Below are 26,130 nucleotides of genomic sequence, written 5' to 3'. Positions count from 1 at the left end.
TTATTATTAACCTAAATAAGGACATTTGTTATGACAAATGAATCAATATTGATGTTTTTAATCACTAAATTCATGTTTTTTTCCCTTTGGTACTAGGAATTAATCTTAGGATTTCACACATGCTAGGCAAGTCTTTATCACTGAGCCACCTTTCTACCCAAAAGTTCTTGATTTTCTAAATTTTCAACTATTGTACTTTTTCTAAACTGGAGTCCCATGCAGTTCCCCATATTATATTTAGTTGTCATCTCTCTTTAGGTTCCTCTTTGCTGTGATAGTTTTTCAGACCTTCCTTGTTTTTGATGACTCTTAACAATTTTGGGAAACATTGTTCTATATATTATTGGTTGTCCCTTATTAAAAGTTGAAGTTTTCCTAATGATTATATGGGGATTATTTGTATTTGGGAGGAGGCTCACAGATGTAAAATGCTATTTTCATCACATCATTTTAATTGTTTGTATTATCAAAGTGATTTTTGATTGTTGATGCCAAAGTTGATTACCCCAGGTAGTGTTTGTCAGGTTTCTCCATTGTAAATGTATTCCTTCTCTTATTTCCAGACTATAGAGTTCACCAGGAGGTTGCTATGTGTAGATAATACTTTATTTATGGTGGAGGAGTCATGCTTTCTGTTCCTTAGGATAGAGTGTTATGTTAGTGCTCTCCAGAAGAACAGAAGCAATATGAATATGGATTTTTTCTTATTTATTTATTTCTTATGGATATTTATCTTAAGAACTTGGCTCATGCAATCTTGGGGGCTTGATAAGTCCAACATTTGATCTGGGTAACTTGCAGGCTAAAGATTCAGGAAGGAGTGACAGGTGGAGGCCAAAGGAAGTCTGCTAAGCTTTTAAAAGGTTATTATATTTTTCAATAATAAAATATCCATTTTTTACATCTTCCGTTTTTTTGTTGAGTCTATTTTTTCCTTCATTTGTTTTTTTTTTTTGGGGGGGGGCGGTGGTTTACTGGGTTGATCCCAGGGGGCTAAACCACTGAGCCACATTCCAGTCCTTTTTATTTTTAATTTTGAGACAGGGACTCACTGAGTTGCTTAGGGCTTTTCCTTTGTTTCAAGATTGTATCTTCTTCTTGAAGAGTTTTTATTATGGTTGCTTTAAAATAATTGTCAGATAATTCTAACACTTTGGTTATCTGTTTTTTTTTTTTGTGTGTGTGTCTAGTGATTATCATTTTTTACTAAATTTGAAAACTACCTGATCCTTGGTATGATTAATTTTTTTCTGTTGAAACTAATATATTTTTATTTTGAGGTTTTGGAGTCAGGGTTTTATTTAAACATTATATTTTAGCTGTTTTTTTTTCTCTGATACCACTCCAGCACAAGAAAGGGTCCCTGACACATTACTGCCTAGTGGAGGCAACTTGGCTCCTTGGCACCTGAGGAAAGGGGTCTCCTTGTTATATCTGGGTGAATATGGGAGCTGCAGCTTTCATGCTGTTTCCCTAGGTTTGTAAATTTAATAACACACATTTAAAAAATACATTTTCATATAACGTAACTATTTGTCCTTCTTGTCAATAAAGGAAAAGTCTGGACCTGTTGCCCAGAGAATTGGAAGTCATTTAGTTCCAGTTGCTACTTTTTTTCTACTGATGCAAAATCTTGGAATGCCAGTCAGGGGAACTGCTCTAGAATGGAGGCTCACCTGGTGGTGATCAACAGCAAGGAAGAGCAGGTACTTTCTAAGAGACAGTGGAGTCATGAGCCTGTCTGACTTTTGTACATGTCTTTGCTAAGAAGGGATATTGATGCTGTGACAGAAGACTTTCCATAAGACAGACAGGAGAGGCTGTCTCAGTCTTCACATTCCACACCTTGTACCTTCTTCAGTGTAACTAACCTACCCCCAAGGAAATTGTGGCATTCAACATGTAAGACCTGGGGGTCTTCTGAAAGGAGGAAAATGTTTCTGCTTACAACAGCAGTTGCTATTTCAATATATAACTGTTTTTTAAATTATCAACTGCTTAACAGAAAGGAGAATTAATTTGAATGGGCAAAGTTAAATCAAGAGACTCACAATCAGCAATCAGGAATGAAAGTTTAAGAATTTGTGAAATGCTGGGTGTTGTGGTGCATGCTTGTAATCCCTGGGGCTTGAGAGACTGAGGCAGGAGGATCTCAAGTTCAAAGCAATCCTCCGCAATGTAGCAAGGCAATTTAGCAAGACCCTGTTCCTAATTGAAATATAAGAAAGGGTAGGGATGTGGCTCAATAGTTAAGCACTCCCGGTTTTAATTTTGGGTACCAAAAAAAAAGTCATGATGTTATGAAAGGAATTTGATTCAATTTGTAAGAATTTTCTTATGCACAACTTTGAAGAATGTTCTTTCAGTGAAAAAAAAGAGGGAAAGTGTGGGTGGATCTGGGTCACTGGGCTTTACCTCCCATGGTAGTCTGTTGGTCAGAAGGGGTGGTTCTGTGATGGAAGCTAGGCTCCACAATGGAATATTACTCAGCAATAAAAGAGAATAGAATCATGACATTTGCAGGTAAATGGATGGAGTTAAGAGAAGATAATGGTAAGTGAAGTTAGCTAATCCCAAAAAACCAAATGCTGAATATTTTCTTTGATATAAGGAAGCTGATTCATAGTGGGGTAGGGAGGGAGAGGCTGGGAGGAATATACAAACTCTAGATAGGGCAGAGGGGTGGGAGGGGAAGGGAGGAGGCATGGGGTCATTAATGATGGTGGAATGTGGTGATCATTATTATCCAAAGTACAGGTATGAAGACACAAATTGGTGTGAATATGCATTGTATTCAACCAGAGATATGAAAAATTGTGCTCTGTATGTGTAATAAGAATTGTAATGCATTCCATTATTATATATAAAGCATAAAAATTAATTAAAAAGAAGAAAAGAGGGAAAGTGAATTTGAGATGGAATTCATTGTGATTGTAGATAGGAATTGCTTCCATATTTAATAAAATTAAGGCTTACAGATGATGTCTTTGATCCTGTTGTGCTCAAAGATCTGAAGTTCTGAAGTCCCCATCTGGTTATTCCTGAACCGTCTCCTTTTGTTTTCATTTCTGTGTGTTTTCATTTCTGAGGGGCTGGGATTGTGGCTCAGAGGTAGAGCACTCGCCTAGCATTCGTGAAGCACTGGGTTCCATCCTCAGCACCACATAAGTATAAAATAAAGACATTGTGTCCACCTGTAACTAAAAAATAAATATTTAAAAAAAAGAGTTCAGCTGAAAAATCGCACTTAGCTTTAAATATATATAATTATTAGTTGTTAGTAAAATCTTAAAAAAAATGTAAAGATGGAAATGTTAACTATGCCAATTTGATCATTATGCACTGTGTATATGTATCAAACTATCATGTTATCTGATAGATTTTACAATTGAAATAAGAATAAATAAATCACCAAAATTATTTTAAAAATATTTTTATTGGCAAATTATATTTACACACGGGAGTGGACTTCATTCTGTTTTATTAATACCAGTACCTGGCATGATTTGGCAAATTAAAAAAAACAAAAACACCTCAGTTCAAGCTGAGTATATAAAGCCTATGACTTCTTTTCCTTTAGGATTTCCTCACTCAGAATATGGACAAAACTGCTGCTTATTTTGTGGGGCTATCAGATCCAGAGGGTCAAGGACACTGGCAATGGGTTGATGAGACCCCATACAACCAAAGTGCCACGTGAGTAGAGAATTAGATAAAGGAATCCTGGGTCCTGGGTCATGCAGGAAGTTTAGAGTGTTCCAGCATCAGTTCTGAAACTAAATCAGCTCACTCTTGTCCTGTTGCACAAACAGTTAATCAATTTTATTACCTCATGAAATTATCACAGAACCCTAGGAGGCACACATTATTTTTCCTATTATAGAACTGAGGAAATTGAGTTTGGAGAATATAGATAGTTCACCTAAAGTCACCCAACAATAGTCTTTAGAACCAGGTGGATTCTACTTTGCTTTTAAAAACACTATTTATTCTCTGTAATAAAAATTCATGTTTTTCAAGATCATTATGGATTATTGTGATTTAATATTTCTCATAAAGCAAAAATCCTACATTTGGATACTATTACAATATCTCATATTTATGTAATCTTTAAAGGCATTTAAATACATTAGTATACTTCCACTTTTGATCCTTATATCTTCTTTGTGAAATATATAGTGCTGTTACTCTGGTCCAGCTTTTAGATGGGCAAACTGAGAATTTAAGAAATTAAATTATTTGACCTAGAAAATGGAAATAAGTAGAAGATCTAGAGATTTAACTAGTTCTTCAGACTTCAAAATCATCCCATTAAAAAGGGAAAAAACCCCTATTTTGAATCATGGGACCATGGTGACTTCTCTTCATCATATAAGAAATCCCCATGGATTGACAGTCTCCTGGCAACAGGGCCTATGTTTAGAGGAGAGCCCGTGGGTAACTTTTGGTCAAATGCTTAGTGCAATAAGGTATGAGAAAATATGAGTGACGAGGGCACAGTTTTCAAGATAAATGCCAGAGGTGTTGGTGGAGGAGAAACTGCATGAGAATTTGGGAAGGTTGGTCTGGGCATATCTGACCCTGACTTCTACAAAGTTCCACCCCAGCTTCTGGCTCCATAACTGACTCTAACCCCTTTCAAAGCAGTCTTGGAAGAATAACTTCATCGTTTTTCTCTGTTTCAGATTCTGGCATCCAGGTGAGCCAAGTCATAGTGAAGAGCATTGTGTAATAGTAAATCATCCTTCTACATCATTGCAATGGGGCTGGAATGACATATCTTGTAAAAATCATCAACGATCAGTTTGTGAAATGATGAAGATCTACTTATGAATCAACACTTTTCATGGACATGTTTTTGGATTTGCATTCCTTATCTAGAGCTAGCTCGTAAGTTCTTCTTTATGAAAGACATTCCATAGACTTTTAGGTATGTGGTCAATTATTCCACTTTTGAGGAAATGTTAGTGTTGCAAATGGAATTTATCAGTTTACTTCCTACAGAGCACCTAATACAATAATTGTGGGGAACTTTTACTTCATGTACAAAGAGTTTACTCCATATTATTTCTGTTCCATAATGATGGTACAGAATTTTCAAAAGACACATTCTACTCAATATGCTTTTGACTACCTCAGCAAAGAGAGTAATTGAACAGGAGTGAAATATTTTATCCCGTGTCTATCCAGTGCTGGAACTCTTCTCTTCACTCTACCTTGTGTTGTATGAGTGTGTTTCAGTGTCTTTTACTTATTTTTCTCTAGAGCATCTTTACATCAATGTATGTGAACAGGTTTTATGTGAGGTTTGTGTTTAAAGAGTGATATAGAATCAGAAACCATCCTACTGAGTGCTAATCATTGAAAAGGATTGTAAGAAGTAATACACTAGTTATGGTTTTAAGCCACTAAGGTTTTGGGTACACTGTTCAGTACTGGGGAGAATCATTTCACGAGACAAGCATTTTGTAGAAATGTTAATGTTGAAGCTGGCTGATTTCTCTGAGGGTGGAGATCTGCTGACAACTGACAACCCTCCAGAGCCCTTTGGATGTAAATTTTATTCAGATGATTTTAATTCTGAAACATGAATTATGTTTTAGTTTAGGTATGAGGTAACTCCCAAAAGCTCATGTGTGTTACAGTGAAAGAAAGCTTAGAGTTGAAATGATTGGGCTGTGAGAGCCTTCACCCAGTCAGTGCACTAATCCCCTGATAGGGACTAAATAAATGGTAACTGTAGGCATGTAGGGTGTGGATGAAAGAGGTGAGTTACTGAGGGTGTGCCTTTGAGTTTTGTATTTTCTTATGGTGGGAGGAGTTCTGTTGTTTTCTCTCTGCTTCCTGTTGGGAATGTCCTGAGCCACTTTCCTCCTCTACACCTTTCTCCTCTGATGGTCTACTTCACTTCAGGCCTAGAGCAATGGGAGCTGGCCATCTGTGGACTGAGACCTTTGAAAGCATGAGCCCCAGATGAACTTTTCCTCCTCTAAAATTGTTTTTTGTCAGGTATTTTGGTCACAGTAGCAAAAAAGTTGAGTAAAACAGATTAGTAATTCCTTATTTGCCTACATGGAAATCATCAGTAGTGCACAGTTACTGGGGATGAGCTCAATGATTCAAGGACAGAAGAAATAATGAGGCACAGTTAGGCTGTGTTAAAGCAATTGTTCAGTGTAAAGGTTTGATGAAATATTGTGTCATAATATTTTGAATGAAGGGCTCTGGAGAAGTTAAAAATGTTTTAAATGGAATTTTTAAAATGAGGAATCAGCTTTGAGGACTGTGGTTCATGTTTGCATCTATTCATCCCTTCTTCCTCAAAAACAATATTTCAATATTGTTTAAAGTCACACTTTCCTTCTTGAAGCTCCTGTGACTTGGGGTGCGTGAGTGAATATGGATTAATCCAAGTCAACAACACAATCATACTAGTAGTTGGTTTAGGAATACCATGAATTATTAGTCCTGCTAAGAAATTGCTTCTTCCTCTTCTCAGAGGAATCAAGGAGTGAATCTCCCTCTCCTAATGAACATGAAAGGTCCTGTTCACAACTGACAGTCATTCTGTAACTACGAGGGGAAGTAGCCTTCAAATAATAGAAAACACCATGGATGGCAGAGTAGAGCCGTGGGAAAGACCTGGTTATTTAAGTTCTTTGTGGATCACTGAATCGACTATTTTTACAGCATAGCCTACTGTGAAATTTTATTGTGAAGACTAATAAATTTCTAATTATTTGTCAGACTGAGTCCTGATGGATTTAAGAAAATACATTACTTTTAGTGGCTACATTTTATTGAGCGATAGTTCACGTAAGTAAAAGGCACACAGTTTCTGAGTATAGTTCCATGATTTTGTCAAGTGCATGCAAACCTGTAACCACCATGATTGTCTACAGTAAAGATCTCTATCATTGCCCAATATTTCCAGTCCTAACCTTATGAATGCAATGTTCTGATTTCTGCTTTTCAAATTCCATATAAAACAGAAAACAAAGTTTGCCTTTTTTTACTTTCTTTATCTCAATATGTTTGTGATTCTCTGAAGTTTTTGTATTTTTTCATTGGTAGATTCAATTTTTTTATGGAATTATGTTTCATCATAACATGATCTGATTATCTGATTTGCTGTTGGGTAAGCTTTGAATTATTTCTATATCTTATCTATTGTGAATAAAGCGTCTTCTTTTACATACCTTTTTGTGTAATGCTGCATTTATTTTTCTTAGAAATGTGTGCAGGAATGGATTGTATTTACACCACAGTATTATAGAGAATAGTATTACTGTCCTAAAATTTTTCTGTTTCAGTTACTATCTTTTTCTTCCTGACAACTCCTGGAATTTACTGATTTTTATGCTTTTGTCTTTACAGATTGTCATAAGTTGGGTCCTACACAGATATTTCTGATGTCTTCTTACAGTTAGTAATGTGCACTTAAGATTCCTCCATTTTATTTTACAGCATGTTGACATTTCTTTTTATTGCAGAAAATATTCTACCACAGTTTATTCATCCATTGAAGTATATGTTGATTGCTTCTAATGTTTGCACTTAGGAATGAAGTTTTTATTTGGCCTCTTGTTTGGGTTTTTGTGTCTACGTCTTTTCAATTTTTTTGTGTTAACACTTAGGAACACTCTTGTTGACTTGGGGATTAAGACTAACAACTGTCTTCCAAAGTGGCTTACATTTTACATTTGACCAGCCATGAATCACAGTGTTCCTATTTCCTTGCCAGCATTTGGAATTGACAATGTTGTGGATTTGTCAGTTATATGTGTGCTTTGGTGTCTAATTTTAAAATTTTTTCCTCCCTATCAATTAAATAATGTAAACTCCTTGAGTTTAGTGACTTTGATTTGTTCACTGTTGAGTCCTCAGGGATAACACAGTATGTGTCCCCAGGTTGTTACTTAATAAGTATTGATTGAAAGAGAAAATGAATGTCTCAGCAGGAGTGGTAAAGAGTTGTCTATCTTTGTCTGGGTAAATGTCATACAAGGTAACAAGTAAGAAAATTTATTGAATTTGGAAATTTTAGCCAAATCCTACATTATAGCTTTTGTCAATAATGAAGTTCATGCTGTGATGTCTGTAATATGCATGCATCTATTTGGGTAGGGACAAGGGAAGAGAAGGGTATTATTTATCGGCTTCATAAAGCCACAATCAAAAGTTCCATAAAAGATGAAATAAGTAGAAATTTTCATTTTAAAAACTTAGACTAGACTTATGTCAAATTGATACATACATCACCAAATTATGCATATTATGGGGTTCTATGTAATGTTTCAATATATGTATGTATAATTTAGTGTTTAAATCAAGTTAAACTTATCTGTCTCCTCAAACATTGATCAGTTCTTTATGTAAAAACTGTCAACATCCTTTTGTTAAATTTAAAACAATTTTTTTAGTTGTAGATGGACACAATACCTTTATTTTATTTATTGTTATGTGGAACTGAGCATTGAACCCTGTGCCTCATACATGGTAGGCAAGAGCTCTACCACTGATCCAAAACCCCAGACCTCAAAAATTTTTTCTAGCTCTCTTCCTCATTTGCTTCCTAGCCATGTAGAATGAGCAGTGGCACTCTCACTACCATGTCCTCTGGAAACCCCACCAGCACCCTCAAAGCAATGGATCTGCCTGATTGTGGACTGGAACCATTAAATTGTGAGCCAAAATAAACATTTTCTCTTTATAAGAAGTTAATTATCGAGCCGCCGCCTGCACCTGCATGGTAGGTAGGCAGACCATGCAATCTGGAGAAGGGGCCCAGCGGCCCGCCGGCCTAGGAGACAGACAACCCCAATTGGAGGAGGGGCCCAGCCGCTGCCTGTGCCTGCACGGTAGGCAGACCAGGTAACCTGGAGAAAGGGCCCAACGGCCCAGCACGGTAGACAGACCACCCCAATTGGAGGAGGGGCCCAGCTGCAGCCTGTGCCTGCATGGTAGGCAGACCGCGGGACTCGGAGAAGGGGCTCAGCGGCCCACCAACACGGTAGACAGACCTCCCCAGTTGGAGGAGCCCAGCCTCCTGCCGGTGCGGTAGACAGACCACTCCAACTGGAGGAGGGGCCCTGCTGCCTGCCTGTGCAGTCACCCAACCTAGCTCTTGGCAAACATAAGGTTTCCCCCACACCCCCACCTCATCAAACACCTTATGAGAAAAACTGATGGAACTCATCATGGAAAATCCCACCAACCCTTAAAACCCACCAACCGGTTGGCGTGGCTACCAGTGCGGCTCTGCAGTGGATCAGGCACCTGGTTTACATCTCAGAGAATAAGAGTAGAGAGGCCACAGGTGGAAGCTCAAGTCCTCTCACACTGACTACCACCACCACCCTGAACCCAGAGACTCAAGCTAGGAATAGACAACGCCACCAACTGGAAGAAATGAAAACAGAGTTCTGAGAGACATTTCTTTTTATTTCTTTTACTCTCTTCACTCTCTTTTTTCAGCCATCCACTCAGTGTCCTCTACCCTTCCCCCTCAGGTCCTCGCAACCTCAACATATGTGAAACCAAAACTTGTGCACAAAAAAGGTCTTTAACAACTGAATCACCAGATAATATACTATAGAGGAATTGCATATGCCCCACCTCCCTCCCCCCTTTTTATTTCCTTTCTTTTTTCTCATATTTTCTTTTTCCCGCTCTCTTTTTTCTCTTCCTTTCCTTGTTATTTGTTTTCCTTCCTCTTACTCCCTCTATCCCACTTGCAACCCCCTAAATTTTACTATTCATAAGTAGGGTAATCTTATGAATACAGATAGGAATTTGAATCTATACATTCTTCCATAAATTACCATCTATTGGTTAGAGCTTTCCAAAGTTACTAAGTTAGATTAACCCCATACCCTCACTCCTTTCCCCATAAACATAACATCCTACTCCTGAAATTCAGTTTTCTTCAAGCTACCAGAAATGGTATGCCTTTCATGAAACTAATGACTATATTTGTAAACGATAATTGAAACAAACATTTGTAGACATAGAGTCTAGCTATAAATGTAGTAATAAGGATAACGTGTGCTTATATGATGTACTATTGATATTGAGAACTGTTAACATTGTCTTTCTCCACAAAAGGGAGACTTTGCAACTATACAAGAGCAATATAAATATATAGGGGGAAAATTCAATAACACAACAGTTTCACAAAGCAGAAAGAAACTCGAGCAGTATGAAAAGACAAGGAAAGAAAGGACCACAAGCAATAATGGTCAACTCAACTTTAGAAGAGGTAATATCTGCAGCAGATGGAATCTCAGATAAAGAATTCAGGATATACATGCTTCAGATGATCTGGAGTCTCAAGGGAGACATTAAACAGCAAAATCAGACAATGAAAGATCACTTCAACAATGAATTACATAAACAAATCCAAGAAGCAAAAGATCACCTATACTCGGAGATAGAGGTTATAAAAAACAAACAGAAATCCTAGAAATGCAGGAAGCAATAAACCAACTTAAAAACTCAAATGAGAATACTACCAGCAGAGTAGAACACTTAGAAGATAGAACATCAGACAATGAAGACAAAGTATTTCAACTTGAAAAGAACATAGACAGCTCAGCGAGACTGTTAAGAAACCATGAGCAGAACATCCAAGAAATATGGGATAACATAAAGAGACCAAACTTAAGAGTTATTGGGATACAGGAAAGTATAGAGGTCCAAACCAAAGAAATGAGCAATCTGTTCAACGAAATAATACAAGAAAACTTCCTAGACTTGAAGAATGAAACAGAATCCCAAATCCTAGAAGCCTACAGGACGCTGAATGTGCAAAATCATAAGAGATCCACACCTAGACACATTATAATGAAGATACCCAACATACAGAATAAAGAGAGAATTTTAAAAGCTACAAGAGAAAGGAAGCAGATTACATTTAGGGGTAAACCAATCAGGATAACAGCTGATCTTTCAACACAGACACTGAAAGCTAGAAGATACTGGAACAACATATTTCAAACACTGAAAGAAAATAGGTTCCTCTCTCTCTAACATGGCAGCGGGAGCAGAGAGATCAAGTCTCTGACCTCTTCAGCTGTGCAGGCATAGGGAGTCGTAAACAACCTAAATCTGTTTGCTCAGGATCTCTAGGCAATGCTGAGCTGATGTGGATCTGGGGTGAACAGTCTGGGCCTCTCAGAACAAACACTGAGCCTGGATCGGCTGAATTCAAGCTCCCATTCGCCTGCTTCCTGCAGACAAACAGCTGTGACTCAGCACTAATCCATCTGGCTGAAACAACTGGTCAGCCCTTCTGATCCTACTGAGGTAAATGCCTACTGAGCCTTCATAGGTAGTGGCCACAGGTTTGAAACGGGGCTTGGGAGAGACAGTAAGGACCCACCCGTTGCATTGGTTGCCTGGCAAAGGGAAACAAACTGTCGCCATTTGCAAGAGACACCACCATAGCAGAGAACTGACGTCATCAGACTGCGGCGGAGGAGATAACTTCATTGAAACCTGCGGCTACAGGTGTGTAATTCCCTAGCCTTCCCTCTCCACACATCGGGGAAACCTTAAGGGCCCCTCCCAGTTCTCCCGTAAGGGCCCCTCCCAGCTCTCCCGTGAGCGCGATAGCCAGCCCGAGGGAATCAGAGGTGGCGCGGGACCCGCGGCGCAGAACTACCGCTCCCACCAGGGCTGACAGCTGAGGTCTGTTGCACCAGCTACCGGGGGCGTGGCTACCGGAGGGCAAGTAAAATTTGCTGAGGATTCTCAGCCCTAAGCTCTACAAACTTAGGGTCTGAGGGAATGGCAAACTGAAAGAGTGTGCCCAGTCATTCATGAAAACAGGGCTCCCGGGAGCAGCAGACCTGGCGTGTAGCCAGTATTGTGGTGAGCGGCACCCGTGAGAGGGGCCTGGCTAGAGGAAAAGTGGGAAGTGACTAGACACAAGAGGAGGCCCTAGGCACTCAGGATTGGAGACTCGCCCAGTCTGGGAGGAGCTGCTGCACAGTGATTGGTTCCCGCGTATTGACAGGAGAAACTTGGCCTGGTGGGCACAGCGCCACCTACTGGAAGAGAAGTTAATCAAACTCTAAGACTGCATTTATTAGTTTTTTTTCTTTTTTTCTTTTCTCTTTTTTTTTGATTTGGGTTTTTCTTTCATTTTCATTTATCTTTCTTGTTGTTTTTTAAAATTTTTTTTACAATTTTTTTAAAATTTTTTCTTCTAATTTTAATTTTAATTTTTTTATTATTTTTTTAAAAAAAATTTTTCTTTTTTTATTTCCTATTTTTTACTTCTTTTGTATTTTCATTTCTTTTCAATTATCTTATCGCCCCTTCCTTGAATTCTACCTGCTTACTCTCATTCTCTTTAGTGACTTCTTCCCTTCCCTTCTAATACCTTTCCTCCCAAGCATCAAATAAATTTATAGGAGTAAACAGTAACTCAGCAGTCAAACAGACAAAAAGTAACATGAGCAGCTTGAAAAAGCAAGGAAGAAAAGGAGTACAAAGAATGCAGGACAGCATAAATATTCAGGAGGACCTAGAGTCATCAGAAAAATGGTCATATAAAGAACTCAAGGAACACCTTAGACAGATGGAATGGAACCTTAAAGAGGATACAAGACAGCAAATTCAAGAAGCAAAAGAACACATTGAGAAGGAATTACATAAACAGATAAAAGAAGAAGTTAAGCATCTTTATCAGGAGATAGAGATTATAAAAATAATCAAACAATAATTCTAGAAATGAAGGAAATGATAAACCAAATTAAAAACTCAATCAAGAGTATCACTAACAGAGTGGAGCAAGTAGAAGCCAGAACATCAGATAATGAAGACAAAATATATCATCTTGAAAAGAGTCTAGCCAACTCAGAAAGGCTGGTAAAAAATCATGAGAAAAACATCCAAGAGTTATGGGATAACATAAAAAAACCAAACTTATGAGTCATTGGGATAGAAGAAGGTACAGAGATTCAAACCAAGGGAATGAGAAACCTGCTGAATGAAATAATTACAGAAAACTTTCCAGAAATAAAAAAGGAAACAGATATACAAATTGAAGATGCATACAGGACACCGAGCACACAAAATCACAGTAGACCAATGCCAAGACACATTGTTATGAAGATATCCAATATACAGAACAAAGAGAAAATATTAAAAGCTACAAGAGAAAGGAGGCAGATTACATTCAGAGGTAAACCAATAAGCTTAACAACGGATTTTTAATCACAGACGCTGAAAGCAAGAAGATCCTGGAACAACGTATTTGAAACACTGAAAGACAATGGATGCCAACCAAGAATTCTGTATCCAGCAAAATTAAGGTTCAGGCATGACAACGAAATAAAAATCTTTCATGTTAAACAAAACTTAAAAGAATTTGCAGCCAGAAAACCAGCATTGCAAAGCATTTTGAGCAAAACACTACACGAGGAAGAAATGAAAAACAATAACCAAAACCATCAGTGGGAAGTGCCTCGGTAAAGACAGAGGATGAGGGGAAAGACAATCATGGAGAAACAAACTAAATTTTTTAAAAAAAGGATAAATAATCAAACATGGATGGAAGTACAAACCATATATCAATAGTAACTCTGAATGTTAATGGCTTAAACTCTCCAATAAAGTGACATAGGCTGGTATCATGGATTAAAAAAACAAATCCAACAATATGCTGCCTCCAGGAGACACATCTGATTGGAAAAGACACACACAGGCTGAAGGTGAAAGGATGGGAAAAAATATACCATGCACACAGTCCTCGTAAGCAAGCAGGGGTGGCCATCCTCATATCGAATAAAATCGACTTCAAGACTAAGTTAATCAAAAGGTATAAAGAAGGACATTATATACTGTTAAAAGGAACCATTCACCAACAAGACATAACAATTATCAATATTTATGCACCAAATAATGATGCTGCGATGTTCATAAAAAAAATTCTCCTCAAGTTCAAGAATCAAATAGACCAATAAAATCCTCAATAAAATTCTGGCGAATCGAATACAAAAACACATCAAAAAAATTGTGCACCGTGATCAAGTAGGATTCATCCCTGGGATGCAAGAATGTTTCAATATACGGAAATCAATAAATGTTATTCACCACATTAATAGACTTAAAGATAAGAACCATATGATCATCTCGATAGATGCAGAGAAAGCATTCGACAAAGTATAGCATCCCTTTATGTTCAAAGCATTAGAAAAACTAGGGATAACAGGAACTTACCTTGACATTGTAAAAGCTATCTATGCTAAGCCTCAGGCTAGCATCATTCTGAATGGACAAAAGTTAAAGGTATTCCCTCTAAAATCTGCAACAAGACAGGGATGCCCTCTATCACCACTTCTATTCAATATAGTTCTCGAAACACTGGCCAGAGCAATTAGACAGACGAAAGAAATTAAAGGCATAAAAATAGGAAAAGAAGAACTTAAATTATCACTATTTGCAGATGACATGATTCTATACCTAGAAGACCCAAAAGGGTCTACAAAGAAACTACTAGAACTAGTAAATGAATTCAGCAAAGTGGCAGGATATAAAATCAACACCCATAAATCAAAGGCATTTCTGTATACCAGCGACAAAACTTCTGAAACGGAAATGAGGAAAAACACTCCATTCACAATATCCTCCAAAAAAATAAAATATTTGGAAATCAACCTAACAAAAGAGGTGAAAGATTTATACAATGAAAACTACAGAACCCTAAAGAGAGAAGTAGAAGAAGATCTTAGAAGATGGAAAAATATACCCTGTTCATGGATAGGCAGAACTAACATTATCAAAATGGCAATATTACCAAAAGTTCTCTATAGGTTTAATGCAATGCCAATCAAAATCCCAACGGCATTTCTTATAGAAATAGATAAAGCAATCATGAAATTCATATGGAAAAATAAAAGACCCAGAATAGCAAAAATAACTCTAAGCAGGAAGTGTGAATCAGGCGGTATAGCCATACCAGACCTCAAACTATACTACAGAGCAATAGTAACAAAACCAGCATGGTACTGGTATCAAAACAGGCGGGTGGACCAATGGTACAGAATAGAGGACATAGAAACCAATCCACAAAGTTACAACTATCTTATATTTGATAAAGGGGCTAAAAGCATGCAATGGAGGAAGAATAGCATCTTCAACAAATGGTGTTGGGAAAACTGGAAATCCATATGCAACAAAATGAAACTGAATCACTTTCTCTCGCCATGCACAAAAGTTAACTCAAAATGGATCAAGGAGCTTGATATCAAATCAGAGACTCTGCGTCTGATAGAAGAAAAAGTTGGCTCCGATCTACATATTGTGGGGTCGTGCTCCAAATTCCTTAATAGGACACCCATAGCACAAGAGTTAATAACAAGAATCAACAAATGGGACTTACTTAAACTAAAAAGTTTTTTTCTCAGCAAGAGAAACAATAAGAGAGGTAAATAGGGAGCCTACATCCTGGGAACAAATTTTTACTCCTCACACTTCAGATAGAGCCCTAATATCCAGAGTATACAAAAAACTCAAAAAATTAGACAATAAGATAACAAATAACCCAATCAACAAATGGGCCAAGGACCTGAACAGACACTTCTCAGAGGAGCATATACAATCAATCAACATGTACATGAAAAAATGCTCTCCATCTCTAGCAGTCAGAGAAATGCAAATCAAAACCACCCTAAGATACCATCTCACTCCAGTAAGATTGGCAGCCACTATGAAGTCAAACAACAACAAGTGCTGGCGAGGATGTGGAGAAAAGGGTACACTTGTACATTGCTGGTGGGACTGCAAATTGGTGCAGCCAATTTGGAAAGTAGTTTGGAGATTCCTGGGAAAGATGGGAATGGAACCACCATTTGACCCTGCTATTGCCCTTCTCGGACTATTCCCTGAAGACCTTAAAAGAGCATGCTACAGGGATACTGCCACATCGATGTTCATAGCAGCACAATTCACAATAGCTAGACTGTGGAACCAACCCAGATGCCCTTCAATAGATGAATGGATAAAAAAATGTGGCATCTATACACAATGAAGTTCTATGCAGCAATAAAAAATGATAAAATCATAGAATTTGCAGGGAAATGGATGGCACTAGAGCAGATTATGCTTAGTGAAGCTAGCCAATCCCTAAAAAACAAATACCAAATGTCTTCTTTGATATAATGAGAGCAACTATGAACAGAGCAGGGAGGAAGAGCAGGAAGAAAAGATTAACATTAAACAGAGACATGAGATTGGAGGGAAAGGGAGAGAAAAGGGAAATTGCATGGAAATGAAGGGAGACCCTCATTGCTATACAAAATTACATATAAGAGGTTGTGAGGGGAATGGGAAAATAAACAAGGAGAGAAATGAATTACAGTAGATGGGGTAGAGAGAGAAGATGGGAGGGGAGGTGAGGGGGGATAGTAGGGGATAGGAAAGGTAGCAGAATACAACAATTACTAATAGGGCATTATGTAAAATTGTGGATGTGTAACCGATGTGATTCTGCAATCTGCATTTGGGGTAAAATTGGGGGTTCTTCACCCACTTCAATCTAATATATGAAATATGATATGTCAAGAGCTTTGTAATGTTGTGAACAACCAATTAAAAAAAAAAAGAAAATGGGTTCCAACCAAGAATTGTGTATCCAGCGAAATTAAGCTTCACGATGGAAGATGAAATTAAAACCTTCCACGATAAACAAAAGTTAAAAAAATTTACAGCTAGAAAGCCAGCTCTTCAAAACATCCTGGGCAAAACTTTACAGGAAGAGGAAATGGAAAATAGCAATGAAAACCAACACTGGGAGGTAGTACAGTAAAGGAAAAAATAATTAAAGAGGAAAAACAAACCGTGTTAAATAACATAAATAAACAAATATGGCTGGAAAAACAATCCATATCTCAATAATAACCCTAAATGTTAATGGCTTAAACTCACCAATCAAGAGACACAGGCTAGTAGACTGGATCAAAAAAAAAAAAAAAAGATCCAACAATATGCTGCCTCTAGGAGATGCATTTGATAGGAAAAGACAAACATAGACTGAAGGTGAAAGGTTGGGAAAAATCATACGACTCATATGGACCTCAGAAACAAGCAGGAGTGTCCATACTCATATCTAATAAAATAGATTTTAAGCCAAAGTTAATCAAAAGGGATAAAGAGGGACACTACATACTGCTCAAGGGAACCATACACCAACAAGACATAACAATCATAAATATATATGCCCCAAACAATGGTGCAGCTATGTTCATCAAACTCTTCTCAAGCTCAAGATTCTAATAGACCACCATACAATAATCATGGGAGAGTTCAACACACCTCTCTCACCACTGGAAAGATCTTCCAAACAAAAGTCGAATAAAGAAACTATAGAACTCAATAATACAATTAATAACCTAGACTTAATTGACATATATAGAATGTACCACCCAACATCAAGCAGTTACACTTTTTTTCTCAGCAGCACATGGGTCCTTCTCAAAAATAGATCATATATTATGTCACAGGGCAACTCTTAGACAATATAAAGGAGTAGAGATAATACCATGCATCTTATCTGATCATAATGGAATGAAACTGAAAATCAATGATAAAAGAAGGAAGAAAAAATCATGCATCACTTGGAGAATGAACAATAGGTTACTGAATGATCAATGAGTTATAGATGACATCAAGGAGGAAATTTAAAAATTCTTAGAGATAAATGAAAACACAGACACAACATATCGGAATCTATGGGACACAATGAAAGCAGTTCTAAGAGGAAAATTCATTGCTTGGAGTTCATTCCTTAAAAAAAGAAAAAAAACAACAAATAAATGATCTCACACTTCATCTCAAAACCCTAGAAAAAGAAGAGTAAAACAACAGCAAAAGTAGTAGAAGGCAAGAAATAATTAAAATCAGAGCTGAAATCAATGAGATCGAAATAAAAGAAACAATTGAAAAAATTGACAAAACTAAAAGTTGATTCTTTGAAAAATTAAATAAGATCCACAGACCCTTAGCCATGCTAACAAAGAGAAGAAGAGGGAGAACTCAAATTACTAGCATAAGGGATGAAAAAGGCAATATCACAACAGACTCTTCAGAAATACAGAAGATAATTAGAAATTATTTTGAATCCTTATACTCCAATAAAATAGAAGATAGTGAAGGCATCGATAAATTTCTTAAGTCATATGATCTGCCCAGATTGAGTCAGGAGGGTAAAACCAACCTAAACAGACCAATATCAATTGAAGAAATAGAAGAAGCCATCAAAAGACTACCAACTAAGAAAAGCCCAGGACCAGATGGGTATACAGTGGAGTTTTACAAAACCTTTAAAGAAGAATTAATACCAATACTTTTCAAGTTATTTCAGGAAATAGAAAAAGAGGGAGAACTTTCAAATTCATTCTACGAGGCCAACATCACCCTGATTCCTAAACCAGACAAAGACACTTCAAAGAAAGAAAACTACAGACCAATATCTCTGATGAACATAGATGCAAAAATCCTCAATAAAATTCTGGCAAATCGGATACAAAAACATATCAAAAAGATTGTGCATCATAATCAAGTAGGATTCATCCCTGGGATGCAAGGCTGGTTCAATATAAGGAAATCAATAAATGTTACTCACCACATCAATAGACTTAAAGATAAGAACCATATGATTATCTCAATAGATGCAGAAAATGCATTCGACAAAGTACAGCATCCCTTTATGTTTAAAACTCTAGAAAAACTAGGGATAACAGGATCATACCTCAATATTGTAAAAGCTATCTATGATAAGCCTCAGGCTAGCATCATTCTGAACGGAGAAAAATTGAAGTCATTCCCTCTAAAATCTGGATCAAGACAGGGATGCCCTCTCTCACTACTTCTGTTCAACATCGTTCTCGAAACACTGGCCAGAGCAATTAGACGAAAGAAATTAAAGGCATAAAAATAAGAAAAGAAGAACTTAAATTATCACTATTTGCAGGTGACATAATTCTATACCTAGCAGACCCAAAAGGGTCTACAAAGAAACTACTAGAGCTAATAATTGAATTCAGCAAAGTGTCAGGACATAAAATCAACACACATAAATCAAAGGCATTCCTGTATATCAGCAACAAATCTTCTGAAATGGAAATGAGGAAAACTACTCCATTCACAATATCCTCAAAAAAAAAATACTTGGGAATCAACCTAACAAAAGAGGTGAAAGGCTTATACAATGAAAACTACAGAACCCTAAAGAGAGAAATAGAAGAAGATCTTAGGAGATGGAAAAATATACCCTGTTCATGGATAGGCAGAACTAACATTATCAAAATGGCGATATTACCAAAGGTTCTCCATAGGTTTAATGCAATGCCAATCAAAATCCCAACGGCATTTCTTGTTGAAATATATAAAGCAATCATGAAATTCATATGGAAAAATAAAAGACCCAGAATAGCAAAAACAATTCTAAGCAGGAAGTGTGAATCAGGTGGTATAGTGATACCAGACTTCAAACTATACTACAGAGCAATAGTAACAAAAACAGCATGGTACTGGTACCAAAACAGGCGGGGGGACCAATGGTACAGAATAGAGGACTCAGAGACCAATCCACAAAATTACAATTATCTTATATTTGATAAAGGGGCTAAAGCATGCAATGGAGGAAGGATAGCATCTTCAACAAATGGGAAAACTGGAAATCCATATACATTAAAATGAAACTGAATCCCTTTCTCTCGCCATGCACAAAATTCAACTCAAAATGGATCAATGAGCTTGATATCAAATCAGAGACTTTGCCTCTGATAGAAGAAAAAGTTGGCTCCGATCTACATATTGTGGGGTCGGGCTCCAAATTCCTTAATAGGACACCCATAGCACAAGAGTTAATAACAAGAATCAACAAATGGGACTTACTCAAACTAAAAAGTTTTTTCTCAGCAAGAGAAACAGTAAGAGAGGTAAATAGGGAGCCTACATCCTGGGAACAAATTTTTACTCCTCACACTTCAGATAGAGCCCTAATATCCAGAGTATACAAAGAACTCAAAAAATTAAACAATAAGAAAACAAATAACCCAATCAACAAATGGGCCAAGGACCTGAACAGACACTTCGCAGAGGAGGACATACAATCAATCAACAAGTACATGAAAAAATGCTCACCATCTCTAGCAGTCAGAGAAATGCAAATCAAAACCACCCTAAGATACCATCTCACTCCAGTAAGATTGGCAGCTATTCTGAAGTCAAACAACAACAAATGCTGGCAAGGATGTGGGGAAAAGGGTACACTTGTACATTGCTGGTGGGACTGCAAATTGGTGCGGCCAATTTGGAAAGTAGTATGGAGATTTCTTGGAAAGCTTGGAATGGAACCACCATTTGACCCAGCTATCCCCCTTCTTAGTCTATTCCCTAAAGTCCTAAAAAGAGCATACTACAGGGTCACTGCTACATCGATGTTCATAGCAGCACAATTCACAATAGCAGGACTTTGGAACCAACCTAGATGCCCTTCAATAGATGAATAGATAAAAAATGTGGCATTTATACACAATGGAGTATTACTCTGCACTAAAAAATGACAAAATCATGGAATTTGCAGGGAAATGGATGGCATTAGAGCAGATTCTGCTAAGTGAAGCTAGCCAATCCCTAAATAACAAATGCCAGATGTCTTCTTTCATATAAGGAGAGTAGGGAGGATGAGCATGAGAAGAAGATTAACATTAAACAGGGACGAGAGGTGGGAGGGAAAGGGAGAGAGAAGGGTAATTGCATGGAAATGGAAGGAGACCCTCATTGTTATACAAAATTACATACAAGAGGAAGTGACGGGAAAGCGAAAAAAAACAAAGGGGAGAAATGAATTACAGTAGATGAGGTAGAGAGAGAAGATGGGAGGGGAGGGGAGGTGAGGGGGGATAGTAGAGGACAGGAAAGGCAGCAGAATACAACATACACTAGTATGGCAATATGTAAAACAGTGGATGTGTAACTGATGTGATTCTGTAATCTGTATATGGGATAAAAATGGGAGTTCATAACCCACTTGAATCAGATGTGTGAAATATGATATTTCAAGAAGTATGTAATGTTTTGAACAACCAATAATAAAAAATAAAAAAAAAATTTTTCTAGCTTATTTTATTGATGTGTTGTAATCGAGGTTACAGAGTAGTGTCTGCTTTCCAGATCGGAGCTGTGCTGAGGATGTTAGCAGAGGGGCAGCCTGACAAGTGAAGATGCTGCTGACTTCCCAGCAGAAACCTGAGAACACTAGATGTATACATTCTCCTATTGAGTCTGCCAGATTCATGATGTTAAGCTGTTTTTATAACAAATCTTCTGAAAATTGTTTTTCAGAAGTAGCATTACCCAATCTGTCCTAAAGGACATCTGTGCATTAGTGACAGATAGTGGGACTTGACTTCATTGTAATACTAAAGTCTCCATGCAGGGAAAACCTGAAGGCTCATTTCCATAACATGGAAAGTATAATGAAGCATGTTGTCAGACTTCCTTGTGCAGGAAAGTCCCCACCCACGTTTGTGATGATGTCTTTTGAACCAAGTCATGCATTCCCTGCCAAATAAACTGCAGCTTGCTCTGGCAGCCAGGAGGGCTTTGGGAGCAATTCCCCATTTGCAAACAAATTGGTTCCATATCATCACTGTTCTTGGAGTTATGTTCTGCCTGGATTCTCACCAAGAGGTGGATCCATTAAGTTGGGTCACAGTCATTGTTCAAGGAACTGGAGGAATTGTGATGCTGTGTGTAGAGGGGTGCTGCCACAGCCCACCATTTCTAAGCTCTGGGTTCTTGCTGCTTATGGGGAAGGTGCAGCATGCAAAAGCTGGGCAGGTGGCAACTACAGATCCTCAGCTTCACTGAAGGGCTTCAAGCTAGCCTTGTGCCACAACCTTGGGGATGTGGATTCATTTCTCCTGCTCACCTTCTGAACCCAGGCCCAGGGTTTACTGCTGCAGCTTCTATAGTAACTGGGCCACCTGAAAGATGGTTTCTGTTGCAAGGACAGTACCCTGCAGCAGCATTCCCATACCTCTTCCTGGAGACCAGCCTCTTTCTCCAAGAACAGGACCAGAATTGAGCTTTGGGGCTCTGGTTCTACTTTGGGCTGTTGTTGCCCACACAGCCCTCCATTCAGGGTACTGTCTCTGGAAGTTCAGATCATTGGCAGGACTGGTCATTTTCAAAGGGCATAGGAAAGTATAAGGAAGCATGTTGTCTGACTTCCTTGTGTAGGAAAGTCCTTCAAATTTAGCAACTGTGTCTGAACAATCTTCCTTATGCCTCCATGTGTCTTGATTTGTCCAGGTTTCACAATCTAATTTTTTTCAAAATCAATTATTGATTACTGCCAGTTATTTTATCCTTTAATTCTAAATTTTCTTCAAAAATATCATTTTTTATCAACAAATTAATTAGGCATATTAATAGAGTTCACTGTGATATTTTTTTAAAACCCATACAGCCTGCACTGATCATATCCATACCTTCTCTTCCACTCCCTCCACCCCAGCAGACTTCCAAGTTGCTAGTAATCACAATTTTACATTCAGGTAAATTTTTCACATATTTTTTTTTAATAGGAGAGGAAATAAGATACTTTCTTTCTATGTCTTTTTTTTTTTTTTTTTGCTTGCCATGATTTTCTCCAGTTCCATTTTTTCTCTTTTTTTGTTGCAAGTGACAGGACTTCTTTGTTTTTAATGAGTGAATAATAATTCTTTGTCCATATATAACATGTTTTCTTTATTCCATCTCTTGGTTAATGGGTACCTAGACTGATTCTATGTGTTAGTTATGAGTAGTGCATGCAGTTATTTTAACTAACTCTTTTGTGTGCTGACCATTTCTTTTGGATATATACATAGGAGTAATGTTGTTTGATATTATGATAGTTAAATGTTTAGTTTTTTGTGGAATTGCCATATTGTTTTTCATAGTGGCCTTACCGATTTACATTTCTACCATCAGTATATAGGAGTTTCCTTTTCTCTATGGTTTCACCAGCATTTGTTAATTTTTGTTGTTTTGGTAATAGTCATTCTAAATGGTGTGAGATTTTATCTCATTTCAGTTTTGGTTTGCATTTCTCTGATGGCTGATAACAAATTGGCTCCATGTCATCACTGAGCAAAATAAAATACACTTATTGGTCTTTTACATTTTTTTCTTTTGAGAAGTGTCTATTCAGATCATATACCCATTTTTATTTGGATGACTTGTTTTTTGTTGTTAAGTGTTCTTTTATTTTCTTCTATAGTTCAGATAACAACCATATGTGAGATTAATAGTTGGCAAAGATTTCCTCCCTTTGTGTAGTTCATCTCCTGTTGGTTTTTCCTTTGCTGTGTAGACGCTTTTTAGTTTGATATAATCCAATGTCAGGGTTGCTTTTATTTCCATGCTTTTGGGAAATATCCAGCTATGGTCCTACTTGGAAAATCATTGCCTGTACCCATGTATTGGAGAACAACATTAAGGAAGGTTAAACTGGAGAAGGGTAAGGAAGTTAAGAGCTCTTCAACTTGCTTGTCCTAAACAGAGCCGAGGAGAATGTTTTCTCTTCCTTCACAGTCAGATGACCTGATTATTGAGTTTATTTCTTCATCTCTAAGGGGAACTGGAAAAAATGGCAACATTTTATAACCACTTCCTCCATCTCCCCCTATGATTTATTTTATCTCAAAGAAATCATGGGAGAAACTTTCTGGGTTTCTATCCTGTTTCCAAAGTCTGTTTCATCATGTGCTACAGCTATGACTATCCCATCACTACAAGTGCCCTGCTGAGTTCAACTCCACTTTTTATGCAGGTCCAGTTATGGAGGTCTGTTTAAATAAATCATTGGCTATTGGTGATGGCACTTGGTTTCCAGTCCTTTTCCCTCCCTGGGTGGGATTGAATATTTCAACTGTTTACTCACATGATTGGTTCCTCTAGCAAGCAGCTCCATTCTGGAACTATCTTGAGGACCATCAAGAGTCACATAATTGGCATAAGGTCAAGCATGAATGAACGGGGCATGTTATGAATAAAAAAACTGTCTTATCTTTATTGTTCCAAACCTCTTTTGGGAATTTGGGGAGGAAAACCCAAATATTATAAAAAAGATGCTTTTATTATCCTTATGGTTGAGAAAGGTTGTAACGTGTTAGAAACTCTGTGCCAAGACCTGAGCATGAAAACAAATGTATATTTCTTTTCATAACCCAATATTGTGAGTTCAATGTTCATATATCCATAATAGATTTCCATGTATTCAGACTGCTTCCTTAAGATTGTGGAGATATTTTATGTTAATAAAGAAAAAAATGTACATAATCTACATTCTACAATCTGCAAAATATTGACGCAGGTTCCCAAAGTCCTTGTCTTGAAGTGTGCTTCTGAATTTAAACCATTTCAGGCTTCCCTTTACCTGAGGATGGAGGATTAAAATTTTTATTGACCTTTGCTCAATATTTATCTTGACTGATACCTGTGACAATAATGACCTCAAGTACTGTGGTCCTACCAAAAGGAACAGAATTTTTATCCTCTAAGAAAATGACAAATCTGGTGAAACAAAGATAATGTGTTTGTAGAATTAGAGCACTTTCTGTAGGTACTCTACCAGGACCACTGGTCTTAGGAATGTTTTGCTTGTCAGCCCCTAAAAGGAACTTTAAAAGACATGTAGCCTCTTATGCAATTTTACATTGAAAATATTTCTTCATGTTATAGAAGCAAAGGTTTCAACTTGTGGAACTTCATAAATACTGACCTTTAAATTGATTACATCTTTTTAAAATATACCTCTCAGTGTCTAGAAACCATAACAAAGTGTTAATCCCCATGATCCATTAAAAGAAGAATAAGTGGAAATTCTGCTATTCTGGTTATCACTAATTCTGTGGGGGATAAAGGCTTTTCCCTTTCGAAAAAAATGTGTTTTTTTAATTTTTTAAAAATTTTTTATTGGTTGTTCACAACATTACAAAGCTCTTGACATATCATATTTCATACATTAGAATCAAGTGGGTTATGAACTCCCATTTTTACCCCAAATACAGATTGCAGAATCACATCGGTTACACATCCACATTTTTACATACTGCCATATTAGTGACTGTTGTATTCTGCTACTTTTCCTATCCTCTAGTATCCCCCCTCCCCTCCCCTCCCCTCCCATCTTCTCTCTCTACCCCATCTACTGTAATTCATTTCCCTCCATGTTTGTTATCCCATTCCCCTCACAACCTCTTATATGTAATTTTGTATAACAATGAGGGTCTCCTTCCATTTCCATGCAATTACCCTTTTATCTCCCTTTCCCTCCCACCTCATGTCTCTGTTTAATGTTAATCTTTTCTTCCTGCTCTTCCTCCCTGCTCTGTTCTTAGTTGCTCTCATTATATCAAAGAAGACATTTGGTATTTGTTTTTTAGGGATTGGCTAGCTTCACTAAGCATAATCTGCTCTAGTGAAATCCATTTCCCTGCAAATTCCGTGATTTTGTCATTTTTTAGTGCTGCATAATACTCCATGGTGTATAAATGCCACATTTTTTTTATCCATTCATCTATTGAAGGGCATCTGGGTTGATTCCACAGTCTAGCAATTGTGAATTGTGCTGCTATGAACATCGATGTGGCAGTATCCCTGTAGTGCGCTCTTTTAATAGCTGGGTCAAATGGTGGTTCCATTCCCAGCTTTCCCAGGAATCTCCATACTGCTTTCCAAATTGGCCACACCCGTTTGCAGTCCCACCAGCAGTGTACAAGAGTACCCTTTTCCCCACATCCTTGCCAGCACTCGTTGTTGTTTGACTTCATAGTGGTTGCCAATCTTACTGGGGTGAGGTGGTATCTTAGGGTGGCTTTGATTTGCATTTCCTTGACTGCTAGAGATGGTGAGCATTTTTTCATGTACTTGTTGATTGATTGTATGTCCTCCTCTGTGAAGTGTCTGTTCATGTCCTTAGCCCATTTGTTGATTGGGTTATTTGTTTTCTTATTGTCTAATTTTTTGAGTTCTTTGTATACTCTGGATATTAGGGCTCTATCTGAAGTGTGAGGAGTAAAAATTTGTTCCCAGGATGTAGGCTCCCTATTTACCTCTCTTATTGTT

The 26,130-nt window shown here is 37.5% G+C and overlaps 1 protein-coding gene across 1 annotated transcript in view; it reads left to right on the top strand.

The window, feature by feature from the left end:
* Window positions 1-26,130, top strand: part of LOC308658162 (C-type lectin domain family 4 member A-like) — a 54,558-nt gene that overhangs the window by 7,732 nt on the left and 20,696 nt on the right. Inside the window, exons 4-6 of the mRNA XM_081310779.1 lie at window positions 1,555-1,706; window positions 3,581-3,696; window positions 4,686-4,830. Of these exons, the coding sequence (XP_081166905.1) occupies window positions 1,555-1,706; window positions 3,581-3,696; window positions 4,686-4,830 (413 nt within the window). The remainder of the gene's footprint in view (window positions 1-1,554; window positions 1,707-3,580; window positions 3,697-4,685; window positions 4,831-26,130) is intronic.

Source organism: Spermophilus citellus, assembly GCF_964194105.1.
Source record: "Spermophilus citellus genome assembly, chromosome: 10".
Classification (NCBI taxonomy): domain Eukaryota; kingdom Metazoa; phylum Chordata; class Mammalia; order Rodentia; family Sciuridae; genus Spermophilus; species Spermophilus citellus.
This window is presented reverse-complemented; position numbering and strand designations above follow the sequence as displayed.